Here is a 15,884-nt window from a genome sequence, read left to right on the forward strand (position 1 = left end):
GCTCAAGGCGATAGAACGGCTGATCGTATTGAATCAATTTTTGATAGAAGCGCACCCCTGAATCGCCAGCATTTTGTTACTGTGGGACGTTTCGATGACGTTCGATCAGCGGCTGTGAAATTTCAAACCGGTGCCGAAATCAAACGCCCACTGTTGAGATCTGCGATCGGTTTTTAAATAAATGCAAGAATTTTGCTTTCGAAATGCCGCTAAATCTGACGGTCCATAATATGGAAGGTGAATAGCAGTGGGAGTTACTATACTATACGAAATGATCGCATCAATGATTGTTTCATTAAAGAGCGCATTTCTAACTCTGTTTAGTGATGTATTGAAATGGTGGTTTCAACTTTATTTTGAAAAAAAAAATCAATGACTATACCTTCAACAACTTGGGTTTCCAAAGAATTACATCGTCGCACCTCAAAATACGTCTAAAACATAATCTGTAATTAATTGGACGGTTTTAAGATTTAATTATACAGTACTAATTTTTATGAAATGTTGCAGCTGTTTTTTTACTCTACATTTCTTACGACAAATATTAGTTGCATGAAACAAATTAAGAAACTATTTTGCTCATTTAATATATTTTCGCATTGAAATTTCCATTGCAGGCCGTTTAAATATTGTTAACACTTTAGGAAAGTAAAACAAACATGGAAAAAATCACCAATAATTCAACCGTGATGTTTCTTGTGCCACATTTCACAGCCAATCCTTGTGGTGCGCAAAAATCGTGAGAGAAAAGTGCTGTTCATTTTTTGAAGAAGATCCCATAAACCTGTCGCACCCAACCGACACACACCAGATGCCATGTTCTTTCGTATCAATAATTTACCTTCTGACACGAAGAAACATCCAGCACAAAACAACGAAGCTCCGATCGTGTCGTGACAAGCTTTACCTTACCCTTTTAGGCATGGAGGCTCCGGCAAGCCCCTGCTCGGGGAAAAAAATAAAACACATACTAACCGAAGCTTCAATTTGACATTAAATCCGCCAGTTGTAGCCGAGGGTTGTTTGGAGTAAAAATTTCATTACCCTTTACTTCGTAGGGCTTGCGTTGAGGATGATTCGGTGGTTTCCGTTTCACCCGTCAGAATGAGCACAATTAAACCTGGCGATGGGGTAGGAATTTCTGCACCACGAATGAGGCGATCCTCGTAACGAATCACTGGCAAATGTCATGATTCACTATCGATTGGTTTGGGCTATAGCTGCTGCAGTAATGGTTGCATAAGTGGGCTTCTCTATAGGCGACATAAAACGACAACTAATAGACGAAGCAGTGAGTACCGTTTTGCGAGCAGAAGTAACAGCCGTGCCGGGTAATCAGATGTGAACATGAGCCGTACAATTCACGCTCATGAGACATGCAAAACGAGTTCATTAAAATGGACATTGGTTACTGCGACATCGGTGCTAGGTACTTCGTTAAACAGCCAATTGATAGAGGACGATCGCGCGGACCCTTTCGCTTTGAGGCATCCGGGCACGGTTGCCCTCGAGCACCTTTCGGGGACGAACATAGTCAACAAGGCTTTGCAAAGGAAATATCATTGAAATATCTTTCACTTTCATCCACGGATTGTCAATCGTTTGCAAAGCCAAGGAGATCGGTAACAAATGTTTACTGTGTAAAATTGATCGTAACGGCGTCTGAAGTGATATCAGCCAGTTGTAAACATTTCCTTGAAATTCGATTAATGAATGTATTTGATTTCAAGGAGATCGGTAATTTAAGTATAACATCAAAAAGGAGTCAAAATATGGTGAACATAAATGTATTAAAATGGATGGATTTAGTATTGAATATTAAATATGTTTCTTAAATGTTAATAAAGCTGTTAAAACTATTTAAAAATATGGAATTGAGTATCCTTTGGGTCTCTTGTCCAGTGCTATTATGTTTTTGTATATCAGACACCTGTATATCAATTCCACAATATGTGGAAACTAAATAGAAGTTTAGGAATTGTTTACTCCTAAATAATAATTAACATTCGTCCAAGATTTCGCAGTTTTAATTTTCTATCAAACGACCTTGTACATATATTACAAAAAGATAAAAGTTTCATCATATTTTTGAAATATCTCATAATATTCTCACTGTATCCTTCAAAAAAATGTAGAAGTCTGCAATCGGCAACATCATTTCCATATTTTATTAATTTGAGGAAACATATTCCTGCTTATGAGTGATAATTGATACTCTAATAATGCTTAAATCACGCTTATCAAATGATAATTGACACTCAGTTAAAGAAATCAAAGTCAACCAAAAGGCTCCAAAGCTCTTCAGAGTTAACATGGGATTAGTTAAAGCTTTTATACTCCTGAAGGATTTTTCGTTGTTCCAGAATCTCAAAAAACCGCGTACACTTCACATTTTTGTTTAACCGGTCACATGGTACAACAATAAAAAGTTGATTTTTTACAACATACCTGTCATTAGTTAAATTTTCGTACGGATCTAACATTCAATATTAATATTTAAATCTGATTATTGTATTTCAATGACAAATTCAATTTGGTTGGTAAGTCTAATAAGAATAAACAACGAATGAGATATTTTAGAAACAAAGCTCTCTGTGGCCGGATATTCCGTATAAGCGATATCTCGCCTAGTCAACTTTTCTTTAACACAAAATGACATTTTTTGTGTAACTTTACGTTTACTATAAAAACTTTATCATACCCTAATGCATAATTGCATGTAAAAAATAGGCGTTTACCTTTCCATTCTATATGGTTAATGGATATGTTAACAATGGACCGGTTGGAGCGTTTAACAAGCTTAACACACAGAGCACCCAGCAGGCACATATAGTACTCGACAAGTGTAAAGTGTGTGACTCCGAAGCGCAACAAAAGCATTCCACTTTGATATAAAGGTGCTGCACCCATAATATGCCGCGCAACGCGACGCAATCGGCAGATTTTTATTGCAGGGAATTCGTACGGATTTGGATTCCATACCCGTAATGGGCCGTACGATTCCTGCTTCTCAAGGTGAGGTCAAGTAGGAAGCCAAGCGCCAAGTAGAAGCTATCTGTTGCAGCCAAGCCCACCGTACCGCGTTGAAAGACAAAAGCGCACAACGTGTGTGCGTATTATGCTCCATTAGCGAGTGGTGTAGTGGCTCCGTTGGCGGTGGAATGATAATCTGCAAAAGGGGCAAAAGTCGAGTAGTGTGGTAGATGGTTGAGAAGCAACGAGATTTAGGAGCTGTCAGTAGTAGGTGGCTTTTGTTGCAAGCTGTGTCAAAGTGGCAGGGCAACTGAAAGCTCTCGGTGAGCTGTTTACGAGCGATTGGCAGTGCGAAGAAGGGATGCGTGACGAAGCAATGGACATCATCGAAGTTGTTGAACGCAATCTCTCGATTACGATAGCCCTCATACGCTCACGTCGCGTATAGTTCAAAGCGAACAGGCCGCACACTGGCATGCAGAAGGTGTGGAAGGTAACTGTCGATATAGGTTAGGTTCTCACTTGCAGAACTGGGTTTACTGATTGCCTACGTTGTGGCGGTAGGAGCTACCTGTTAATGAACTGTCAGTGCTGGAGCTAATAACTTACAGACCGCAGACAGCAATAGGGTTACAGTTGCATGAATGCAGTATGAAGGCGTCAAGCATGTCTCAACACGCAATGATCGATTAATATAGGCGTCTTCTTGCGTGCAGTGTTTCGATTTGCATCTATTGCCTGGCAAAGTAGATCTACTGAAGGAGTACAACACAATTCTCATTTCCTTAAAATTTTTGGACCCTATTCAGCAAAAGTCATTACAATTCGTCCACACCTTGTTATATTCATCTCGCATACTTATTTGACCGTTGTCCTTGTCCTCCAAAAATACGTTCCGTCACTCTACCATCCAGGATCTGATTTGCAGTTTGAAGGAACGCTCTCAAACTTTCGTTCTTAATTCGAGAGCAAACTGCCTGTACCACTAACCTTCAAGGCAGTCCCGTAGCTACTTGAGCAATTAGAGTCTTAAGGACAGGAAACGCTGTCAAAACTCGACAGCTCACTAATTAGGGATTGGTTGTGCAGGAAATGCTCCCCGCATGCACGAGTGCCTTACCGAATCGACCAACAGCCCGAAGTGGCGCATCATTCAAGGATCGTCACACAACCCGTCAGCACACAGTCCCGTCGACCTCGACGTCAAAGCGTGTGTCGCCTGGTGTCGGTCTGTTTGTGCTGTCATCTTGGCAGCAATTGGCAGACGATTCTGCCGTACAACTGGTACGGACACAATTGGGTCAGCTGGGAGCGTCAAGAGCATCTACCATGGCATCTTTTGCCATCGAAGCAACGCCAGATCGAGGCCGATAGATTCCATTCGATTGGCGGAAGGAATTCAGGTCACATGCTGAGAAGCATCTGGGCCCGATCGAGCAACTTCACAATGGGTGCTGTTGCACGAAGAAGAAAGGAAGCTCCCCATCGGTACGCACCTAAAAGTGGGTGCGTTTGGTGAGGTGGCGCTCCATGATTCTCATATACTTACACACATACACTCATACACCTCAAAAACTCGTCCATTTCTTGTTTACCACCGGTAATGGGGCACCTTTTCTCACATTCGCACATTACTCCTTTGTTCTCCCGAGGAGATTAAATCGAAACACGAATACAATTTTTCAAACAGCGACATCCACGTACAGAAATTAATAGAATGGCAAAGGCCACGGCAATTTGTTCACGCGTACTACGACCACTTTCAAAATCTAATTATCGACCATCCACGCGGTACGGAGGCGGTCATGGCTCAAAGACGCAATAGAATTAAAATTGTAACGCATTACTTCACGGTGTCGGGTCGTGAGGATGGATGTACGGACATGTTTCTTTGGGCAGCACGATGCAAGCAGCTCGTTCTCATGTCCTCTCATGATCGTTCATCTTCACTTTCATTCGATGACCTTCTGGAGGAGATTGTGAACTTGTGGGTTCAGTCACGTATGCACCATTCTTGCGAATGAGTTCAAAGAATGGGTTTTTACAGCACTTTAGTTGATATTTATTTAAGGGTTACATATTATTCTTTTTGGAAATTCCTATCTACCTTCAAATGTAGCTCTTAATAATATTATTTTTAATAATTTATGTTATGCATAGTATAACATGCATGGCATGGTCGAGGGTTTTTCTCATCATTTGACAGCATCGTGACCTTTTTCGGAAGCAATTATTTGAATGCCATCATTTAGACACCTTCGAACGAGAAATAAGCAATCATTGGTTTTGATTTGTTTCCTTCCCAGACGAATGCCGAATTTGACTCTGTTCGAACGTGTGGTAGATCACGTTAAATCTTTATCATTAAAACGCACAAAAATGCAAGGCCTCGAAATCAAAGCCAATTATTCGTTCAACCTAATATCGAAGATTACCTGCAACTAAGTCAAGGTCATAGCGTTAGTGTTCGATTTTTTCCAATAATCATACGTTGCCATTCTTTATGCGTTATGTCAACGTGAATAAAATGATCAATTATTGACTATGAAGTTAATGACCATAGGTTCGTTCTTTCTTACGAATTCAAACATCTATTGCCCTCGAAACATTGGCACAATTTTTACACTCAATTGTACAATTTTGTTGTTTCATGCTTTAGAATTAGAATGCGAATGCAGTGTTGCTTGTAATGAGAGACATTAGACGATTTTTTATACATTAACATAATTTATCATTTTCTTCAACATCCTCAAACAACAGCTTTTTAGCCGAAGCATTTAATTAAAAACTGCCAACGCACTTTATTACAAACCCTTCACATCATTACCATAAAAGGATCGCGCATTCCACATGCGACATTCCATTGCTCATTCAATACTGTTTGCCGCGCGCTTTACGGTTCGCCGACGATATGAGAAGCATTGAGAATTACCCACAATCTGTTTAACAACCCGACCACCCACAACAACCAATCACCCCTAACTCTCATTTTGAATCATCCGGTTTCGCAACTTTCGCTAACATAAAAAAAAAACTCACTCACACACATAATCCAATCCAGCCTTACTTGTCGTGATTGATGAGAGCGATCTTACGCGCTAAAAGGGTGCGCTCGAGCGACCCTTGAACATTCTATTACAAACAGACACACACACACATACACACATACACGCAGATTACACACTTTGAGGCAATAATTAAGCGTCCCTTTACGAAAGCAAATGCAAGGAAGGAGTGTTCCTCGTTGCTGGTTCCGCGTTGCTTACCTCGATCGTGGCAGGTGCCACAGTGCAAGCGGATCGCGCGATTGTATTTTACAATCGATGCGCTTCGATCGCTAGGGCGCTAGCGATGGGGTGTACGGAGATCGTGCACCAACTTTATGGTCCATAGAGATCGTCTTCAGGGTCGATTGAAATGAAGAAAGATTGGTATGGCGCGTGATCGAAACGGATACTAGGCATTTAAACCATTTATAGATCGAACTGTGCCTGGCTTCTGATATTGGGATGTTAAGTATTTTAAAAAGCTGTATGAAGCATTGTCCACAAGAGCAATTTTATGGATTAATTCATTGTTAATTTTTCAATAATTTAACAACTTTTTAACATTTTATTACAGTTTAGATTATAGATTACAGTTCATAAATCATATCATATGCACATTAACGAGTGAATTATAGTATCGTTTATAATATGTTTTTAAATACTCATATCAGTAACAATCAATAACTAAAAATATCTTACTATGATATTAATTATTGGTTATTTTAATCACTTTTCTCCAAATTACCGTTTTGATTACAATTACGAAACAGCTTCAAACTTGGGACATTATTTTTATTGAATTTGGTTATATCCTGTCCCTGGCAATGTCGTATTTTAATATAATTGATATGGCGCATTAGAATAAAAAATAAAATTCTGACCTCTAGTAGATCCTAGATTTACCTTAGCAAGTCCTAGTAGTAAGAGTAAAAACCCTGATAAATAGATATTTTCTGTAGGTGAGTTTACCCCCGGCGGCATTCTTAGCAGTTTTGTTTCAAACCGACTCCAAATTAATTTAGTCTATATTTCCCATTAATTTGGGCCAGATGCACTGAAGAACATCGGAATCTAATCTATGAGTATTTATCAACGTGAAAACAACAGTATTTTATCATATTCGGCCTTGATTTTCATGTATAAAAACACTTATCTAATTCTGTCTGTAATTTGAAGCAAGACTTTTTGTCTTATTTTAAATTCCGGACAGCCAGAGTAAGTTGTAATTAACTGCATCAATATATTTTTAAAGTGTGAAAATAACCAAAAAACAACGATATTTTAAGATAGTTGAGACGAGTTGAGGCATCGTCAATAAGGGGGATACGGAGAAAACAGTCGATTCACGCATCAGTACTTGAGTTCTATCCATCTACAAGCGAAAAACAGCAAAAAGACCGTCGTTCTGTCGGTCCAATCCGAGCCTATCCGGAATTTGAATCAAAACGTCCGTAATATGAAGCATAAGCTCGAAACTGTTACGAGTATGAATCAACATTTGGTTGCAATTTCATTAAATTTTTACATGATTCGAGTAAAGTTATTGGAAATCTTTGATATTTTCACAAATTTAGAAGGTTGGTTTCAGTAAACTGGGTTATACAGTGATATGATCGATTAAATTTATGTTTATTAGATAATTTAACATACCAAACATGCATTAAGTGTCCGTAATTGTTATCACTTTGTTTGGTTGTTAGCTATATGAATCTCATACTCATACATGAAACATAATTAGACTGAATAAATTTTTTATACAGCATTATCATGGCAAGTGGTGTGTCAAAGGTACATGTGTTCAAAATAATGCTTTCCAGACAGCTGCATTACACATATCGGTCCAGACAGCTGCATTACACATATCGTTACAATCCAGCACATCACGGCCGTATTGGTTCCCTTCACAACAACGCCTGGAATGGCCTTTCGATTCATTTCTACTTCTTCTCTAACCACATTCCACTTTCGAACGCTGCCCTGTGAGGTGTTGCATCGTCAGAAGTGAGCCCCAAGCCACGTTTGCAATAATTGCTACGATCAATCAGAACCATCCTGCTGGATGCCTTCCATTTCCTGGTTACACCAGAGCAAAGTACGCGACGAACAGAAACGTTTGGTCTTGGCGCAATGATAAAGATAGTTGTAGAAAAGAAAGAAGGAGAAAGGAAGCCTCAATAGATGTTTAGCTTTCAACGCCTTCTTCGTGTCTGATTGCATTTACTCAATTGCGCCCGTAGTGGAAAGCATTTTAGTATCGTCGTTTATTTACCCCGTTGGACTCAATAGGATGGTTTGAAGAGCGCAAACGATCGCCTGCACTGACAAAATCCACACAGAGTAAGAAATTATGTTTGTTTCGGTCGAAATATTTAAAACTTTGTTATGAATAATGATTCATGTTGGTTGTTCTTGTTGAATGAATAAAGCATGTAAAAACATCTTTTGCAGAATTTATTCATGTTATATTTGTAACCCTCAAAATATATTTTAGTATTGTTTAAATATTGTATGATTCAGTACATCCGTCGCCACAATAAAGAGTTGACTTCCTTTTTTTATTTTAAAATAGGTCCTCTCGTTCAAAGACCACTGTACACTCTGCCGTTCACGTGACGAAATTAATACAAACCCAACTCAACGTCAGTTCCTCCAAACAGCTTCCAAGATTAATGCAAATACATTACCCGTAATGCGATGCGATTAGACTGATTAGATTAGAGAGCACGTCCATTTTGCGCTCCGTCCATGGCAAATGCTTCCCGGTTCAGCCTCTCCAACTGGCACCGGCTGGCTGCAAAGCAAACGAACGGTCATTTGGTTTTTTGCTTTATTTTTGCAGGCACTCGCCGGGCGTCGGGCAAAACGACAGTCAATTAACCGAGACTAGAGAGTCTTTTGGGAAGGCCGATGAAATAGAATCATTAGTCGGTTGACGTGGTCGGGGTTTTCGGATTGCGACAGGATAACGATTCGAGCCGCCGGAAGAGAAGCGTTGGCCGGTGACTGTAGTGTCGGCGGGATATCGTGTCCGTGTCGCGATGCTCGACAAATCAATTCATTACGTTGGATTAATTTTTGCCGCCACGTTGATCGATGAGGTGCAGGGGGGGGGTCAATCGTGAATGTGAGAGTATTAATCTTTTTAAAGGAAGCGATAATCGCGTGTTGACACTCTAGGCCAAATTGCTCCATTGCACTGCAACTGTACTTTATCGATTAATTTTAAACTTTTTCAAAGTTTTGTGTGGTTTTTACATTGCCCTGTGCAAAACTTGTATTTAAACCCCTTCAAGAGAACCAATTTTGATGTCAAGCCAGCTGTTGTGTCACGTTCGGGAAACCGTGACAAGTTTCGCTGCACTCTGTTCCGCATCGAAAGGTGGTAAATGGTTCAACTGATACCATATCTTAAGCCATTACCCAGCTGCTCGATATCGTCCGGAATCAGGTCCCAAACCAATGTGCTGTTGTACGCACTCGTACAGTACAGGCTTTCATCGGACGTAAGCCCGCAGAGAATCCGGACATCCACGACGTGCAACACGGCCGGGTGGAGTTGATTGCGCAATACGCCGGTTGTACGCACGGTGTTCACGAATGGCACAAAAGTACGCATGATTCGATGCAGATTTTTCCTGCATCTTTGCTGCATAAGAGCTATGCTGTTGTTAAAGGATTTGTAAACAAATCACATCTCATGAATCTAGATTTAAATAAATCTAATTCGACCTACAACAGTTACATGGCTTGGGCAAACACTATTTATGAAATAGTTGAGAGCTATTTTACGTACTTTTTATCCGTTTTATTCATACATTTCTTCTATGAAGAAGGATTTTAGATAAATACAGCAGTGTTTATATGTTTTCCGATAGTGAAATAAAAAATCACAATATTCTAATAAATAGATAAATAGCTACAAAATAAAATGTAGTTATTTTCATTCAGTAGATTTTAAATCATCCATTGTACTTCCATTATAGATAAAACATTTTTTGTTAACATTCAACAAATTTTCAACTCGCTTCTGTTTGCATTGCAGAAAATTGAAAAAGAAAACTTATTGATATTATTTGCTATTCGATTGTAACCGATCTCCTAAATTAACTTGATTGCTGAAACCGAAACAAATGACAGTTCAGTTCAGTTAATCCAATTTATGGTTTAACCACTGGATCGACCACATACTTTGATTGTGGTTTTAATGAACATAATGAAAATATACGAATATACTGGAATTAACAACCATTGAGGTAATCATTTGAGATGAGAGTTTTCTCCAAAATGTTATGGTTTGGTTCACAAAAGTAGGAATGTTAGTACGGTTGGCAAAGGTAGTGGCTGATATATGAATAGTGGCTATACACAATATGCATGCCGATTAAACATATCACCAACTGCTCTACTAGAACTGGATGGAAATTAATGATTTGAACAGCTTGTACCATATATCATTTTTACATAGGGAAGACCAAATTTCCTGCCAAATTTCATTTTGACTCGAGCCTGTACTAAACACTAATTTTTATCATAAAACTCTGGTATTTTTGACTGGTGACATGTAGTTTCGGAATGCAATACATGGAATCTAAATTTCAAATTAATAATAATCCACATTATCTTACATATTTGTAGAGATTAGAGTAGCTATTTTCCTACTCCTAAAGAAAAACTATTTTTCACATCAATAACTTGTTATCCTTTTTTGTAGGGTACTCCTTACAGCGGATACACAGCAGCCTCCACAGATTGCGCCAACACGTTACCCTCATCACCCTCACCCACCTCCCTCGGTAGCATCCATAACCGGCAGAGCTTCAACTTCTGGAAGGCCGGCTCACAGACGCCCCTGTCCGCATCGTCCTCCAGCAGTTCATTTTTTCGACCAACCCAGCGCTGCCTGCTGTACAAGATACTCAAAGTGATCTGGCGCTACATAAAGTGGCCCCTTGGGTTGCTGATGATATGTGGTTTACTTGGGCTCGTCGTATATTTCCTGGTTGTTGGTAAGCATTTGGGAAAGATCAAATTGACTTATATTAGAATGATCATACATAACCAATTGGTTCGTCTTTGCTTCGTAGATCATGATATTATGAGCAGCGGACTGCTCGGCGAGGATGGCTACGAGGTGGACGAGAATTTATCAATTGATTTTAACGATTTCACAAGCACAAACGATCTCCACTTCGATCATCGCTTCACCGGAAGTATTGCAAAGGAATCTAAGCCCAAGGACGCGCAAGGACCGGGCCGAACGGTAGACACAAAGTTTTCATTCGGTTTGGACAACGATCTGCTGGCCGTGTTCGGTACAAATGGCAAGAAACCAACGTATGACTGGCCTACAACAGCATCGACGACCACCGGACTATCGGGCACGGAGCGTCAGCGTACGGAGAACGCAAGCGAAGAGTTACCGGCGCTGGTAGTGAAAGTGACAGACGCTCCAATTCGTAAGACCAGCACGATCTCGCTCAAGGATTACACCAAGGCACGAGTGGTGTTCGACGATGAAGATTTCCTCGACGCGGACGATGGTCAAAGTCGTACGCAATCGGCACCAGCGCATCCGGAAGGCACGACCAGAGCGTACGAACTGGGCCATTCTACCGATTCAGCACTGCCAGCGACTCAGGTGGGGCTCCGGGACAGCCCGGCACGAGGGACGGAGGTGCGGGGATTCACCTCCGGCCATCAGAACAATTTTGGCGTCCCAATCGAGGAGGACGAGCGCCTGTTGCGCAAGCTGAACGACCAGCTGATGCAACTGGAGCACCTGAGAGAAGTGAATTGACGTTTTCATATTGTGTTTGTGTTGTGGTTCTCTTTTCACACCCTCTTTAAGTTATTTTCGCTTTTGCATGCATGATTGATTCGCATTGATCTGTTGAAATCAATGGTAACCACAAGGCATGGAAAAACAGGGATTTAAACACACTCCTGAAGATTCACACCTATAAAGTTTAAAAAGAAAACACATGGCACATTTTTAGTGATTGCATTTGTTTAACAAGTGCTACGGCACAGTGCCACAAATTAAAATATTGTATGCACACTTACACACACACTACTGGTACTCATCCCTTTTACAGGGAAAAGCACTTTGGAACACAATAATGCATGAATGCTTAGATATAAACACGAAAGTACACCTCAAAATTTGCATGCAACATGAATTAAATCACTTTTAGGGGAAAAGGTTTTACGTTCTTATGATACTGGAATCAACCTGTGAGTGTGTGTTGTGGAATTCTGATCGGTATTTGTGTGTGTTTCTTTCAAACGCTTTTAGCTGGGGAACTGCTTAACATTTAGTTTAAAAATTCACTCTTTCCTTACCAAAATGAGTTTAATTTACCCTTATTGAAACATTTTCAAACTCCAGAAAAATGTGACCGTTCCATCAGCTACCACAGACTCGAGCCTGTACAGGACGAAGGTATCTCCAACGTTACCAATTTTATCCCGCTTTGAGATCACTACCGAGGGGTTGAAGCGGTTCAACATATCCGAAGAAGGTAAGCACTAAAGATATCGTTTAGAAACAGTTGATGAATGAGAAATATCTAAAAACCATTTTTCACCTTGTTTACTTAGGAATTTGTCAATCTACATCATTGCCCCTTTGTCGAGGCGTTCTACCGTATGACCTTACGGTCTCGAACAATCGGCAGCTTTCGCCGCTGGAGTATGATCATTTCCAGTATCTGATCAATTCCAAATGCTCGGTGCGTGTGGCAGAATTTGTGTGCCTTGTGTTGGAACCGGAATGTCGTCCAACGCGCATGGGCACGCTCACGCCGTGCAAACGAATTTGCAAATGTAAGTAATTAGATATAGAACAAGCTGATACATATCCATTAAAAAATCTAAATATTAATCCACGAGGATAGCGATCACGAAAATTGTGACGTAGATCGTCTTAAGATAGTACATCAATTGGAGCCAACGTTGTACATACTTCTATCTATTACGAAGCTGTTTAATAAAGTGAGGAACACATTGCATGTTACGATAAACTATGAAAGTTCTAAGCTACGTAGTATAATTGAAACACAGTTTTGATTTATGATCCATTCTTTGTAAGCACAACAATTAAAATCAATCCATTTTTGTTATTTTCCTCATTCCAGCCATTCTTGAGCCGTGTGCGCATATAATTGCCAGCTCGGAGGCATTAACAGCGACTTTCGATTGTGACAGTTACCCGGATTCGGACGATCGGAACGTTTGTGAGGATCCAACACGGCTAGGGCATTGCTATGCCAACGAGTTCCGGTGTGCCGATTCTAGCTGTATACCGCTACAATGGAAGTATGGCAAACTGAATCATCATACTTTTAGACAATTTAAGCACTTCCATCACTATCACTGATGCCTTTACAGATGCGACAACATCAAGGACTGCCACGGAGGAGAGGATGAATCGGATTGTAAACAATGCGAGCGGGACGAGTATCGATGCATGTCAAACGACAAATGCATTCCAGATAAGTGGCGCTGCGATCAGTACGAAGATTGCCCGGACGCATCGGATGAGTTGGACTGCTACTACGACGAACCGACGACATACCCGACGGCCTACGGCAGCCAGCGGGAGTATCCATTTGTGCAAGTACAGGTTCCCAACAGTCCGAACGGGTAAGAAGAGGTTGTGGGAGCGCGTCGATCGTGCGCTTGCTATGTGCGTAGCTGTAGACCTGCACCAGGACATTGACAAAACGGAACAGGACCCTGTACAAAGCGTCTGGCAGAACGACAAACTGGACGGACTTCTTCTTTGCACAGTAGATCACCTGCGCACTCCACAATCCCACAGTTGTGTGAGCGACAAACTATGGACAGAGAAAGAAATGGGAAACCTGGAGTGCGCTTTTCTGTACATTATCTATCTATTTCTCAAAGCTTCCGACTTTTTGGATACCATTGGGACGTAGAGATTACTACTGATGAATGTGTAGGTGACTGTGACGCCTTTTGTGGAACGAATCTGGTAAGAAGCACGTGTAGTACAACTTTATTCGACTGCGGCAACGGAAGCTTTGGGCCTTGTGTTATGACATTTTTGGTGTTTTTTTTTCTGTGACATGTGTTCTTCAACTTATGCATATGATCAACTTTTTCGGAAAGAAACAATAAGATTTGTAAATATTTTTTTTTGTTTTTTTTCACATTGCATTAATATCTTCTTTCAGTCGGCCTTACATTACGATCACCAACGAAGATCGTTCACAGGCAGAGCGACATCGAACCTCCCAAGAAGCTGGTTCTGCTGGTGCCCGCGAGTACGTCAACTATGGCACTTCGGAGGAAGATGAAGAAGGAGACAAGTATGAGCCAACTGCTGCCGAAAATGCTCCCTTCGTAAATCGACACCGAAATCAAACAGACGCTGGCAATGGAACAGTGGAACAGACTACCACAGTTCGATCGAGCGAAAAACCGGTTGAAGATCAAACCGAGGCCGAAACGAGTCGGACAGTATCGATACCGAAATCTTTAGGTATGCATCTCTCTTACTGATATAATCGTACAAGGTCCTATATTTTATGCAATATCTCTTAACAGTGAACTTCCAAGACAGTAAGGAAATTATGATGACGTCTGACTCGGAGAATGATTTCAAGATCAGCAGTACCAGCAGAGATTTTTTAACGACCGCCCATGTGTCCCCTTGTCCAGAGGGTGAGTTGCGCTGCGTTAGTGGAATCTGTATATCCATCAGTCAACTATGTGATCGGGTAATACGACTTTGGATGTGTAAATTTTGTACCATGATTGATGTTCTCATTTCCGTTTACGCAGGTCACTGATTGTGCCGATGGAGCTGACGAGACGGGATGCAACTACAAAGAATAGGAAACAAAAGGAATAAGCTGGCAAACAAACAAGGGTGGAAAAAAATAGGGGCACCGATCGCTAGGGATTGGTTATTGGTTTCTTTTAACAACTCATTGATATCATCGAGCATACACGGTTTTTTTGAATTTTTATATTGTTGATTCGTATTAAAAGATCCTACAGTAGCACCAATCGAATCTCAAGATCGCAAATATTCATCTTGGAGTTGGTGCATCTTGCACCGATGATTAGAGGAGTTTAGTTGAACCATCAGTAAAAAGGTATTAATATTCATTTTTTGGAGTAAACTCTTGTTCATATTTCTATCATCTTGTGAAAAGGAACATTATACCCTGACATCGTAGTAGATTGCTATCCGTGCTTCACCATTATAGTGTAGGATTGTTTTTATCATAGCTAAGTAAAAGCGTTTCATTCATCGACGATCGTTGTAAATCTCATAATGCAGCGAAATAAGAAACGTTACATTACCACACTCTATCCGCGCTTTGTACATAGAGAAGGCACTTCGAAGCTCATTTCATTCACCACTATTAAATATCTTTTGTAAATGTTTTATCTCTAAACCAAGTGAATAAAAGATGTTAAAAATAACTCGGTGTGTTTCAATGTACATATTACAAAACTTTTTTTTTTTTTATCGTTAACGTAAGCCACCAGTTAAAATCCACAGCCAGATCCGCTAGTATCCGCTACTGTATATATGACTAGTGGCAAGGGCAATATCTCTAAATGATTAGTGTAGTGAGAAATTAGACCCAATAGCTTCGGGATTTGCATGACAACCGTTGGACCGTGAAGGGCAGAACTGCAGAAGTGATTTTTTTAGGCATTAGAATGCCATCCGTACAAGCTTTCAAGACTTAATTCATTCCACGCAGCCGGATAGTCAGTCCTTGCTACGGGGGGACGATCCATTCTAGGTTTGAACCCATTACGGGTATGTTATTGAGTCGTTCGAGTTGACAACTGTACCACGGGACCGCCCCTTTTGTATTT

The 15,884-nt window shown here is 40.6% G+C and overlaps 1 protein-coding gene across 3 annotated transcripts in view; it reads left to right on the forward strand.

Moving 5' to 3' along the window:
* Positions 1-15,479, forward strand: part of LOC120903511 — a 40,514-nt gene extending 25,035 nt beyond the window's left edge. For all 3 annotated transcript variants that reach the window (XM_040312990.1, XM_040312991.1, XM_040312992.1), the window contains exons 3-11: positions 10,732-11,026; positions 11,105-11,658; positions 12,409-12,541; positions 12,621-12,845; positions 13,157-13,337; positions 13,410-13,664; positions 14,219-14,526; positions 14,592-14,764; positions 14,829-15,479. In XM_040312990.1, the coding sequence (XP_040168924.1) occupies positions 10,732-11,026; positions 11,105-11,658; positions 12,409-12,541; positions 12,621-12,845; positions 13,157-13,337; positions 13,410-13,664; positions 14,219-14,526; positions 14,592-14,764; positions 14,829-14,882 (2,178 nt within the window). In that variant the 3' untranslated portion in view covers positions 14,883-15,479. The remainder of the gene's footprint in view (positions 1-10,731; positions 11,027-11,104; positions 11,659-12,408; positions 12,542-12,620; positions 12,846-13,156; positions 13,338-13,409; positions 13,665-14,218; positions 14,527-14,591; positions 14,765-14,828) is intronic.
* Positions 15,480-15,884: the final 405 nt, after the last annotated feature.

The sequence above is a fragment of the Anopheles arabiensis genome, chromosome 3, assembly GCF_016920715.1.
Source record: "Anopheles arabiensis isolate DONGOLA chromosome 3, AaraD3, whole genome shotgun sequence".
In the NCBI taxonomy this organism is placed as follows: domain Eukaryota; kingdom Metazoa; phylum Arthropoda; class Insecta; order Diptera; family Culicidae; genus Anopheles; species Anopheles arabiensis.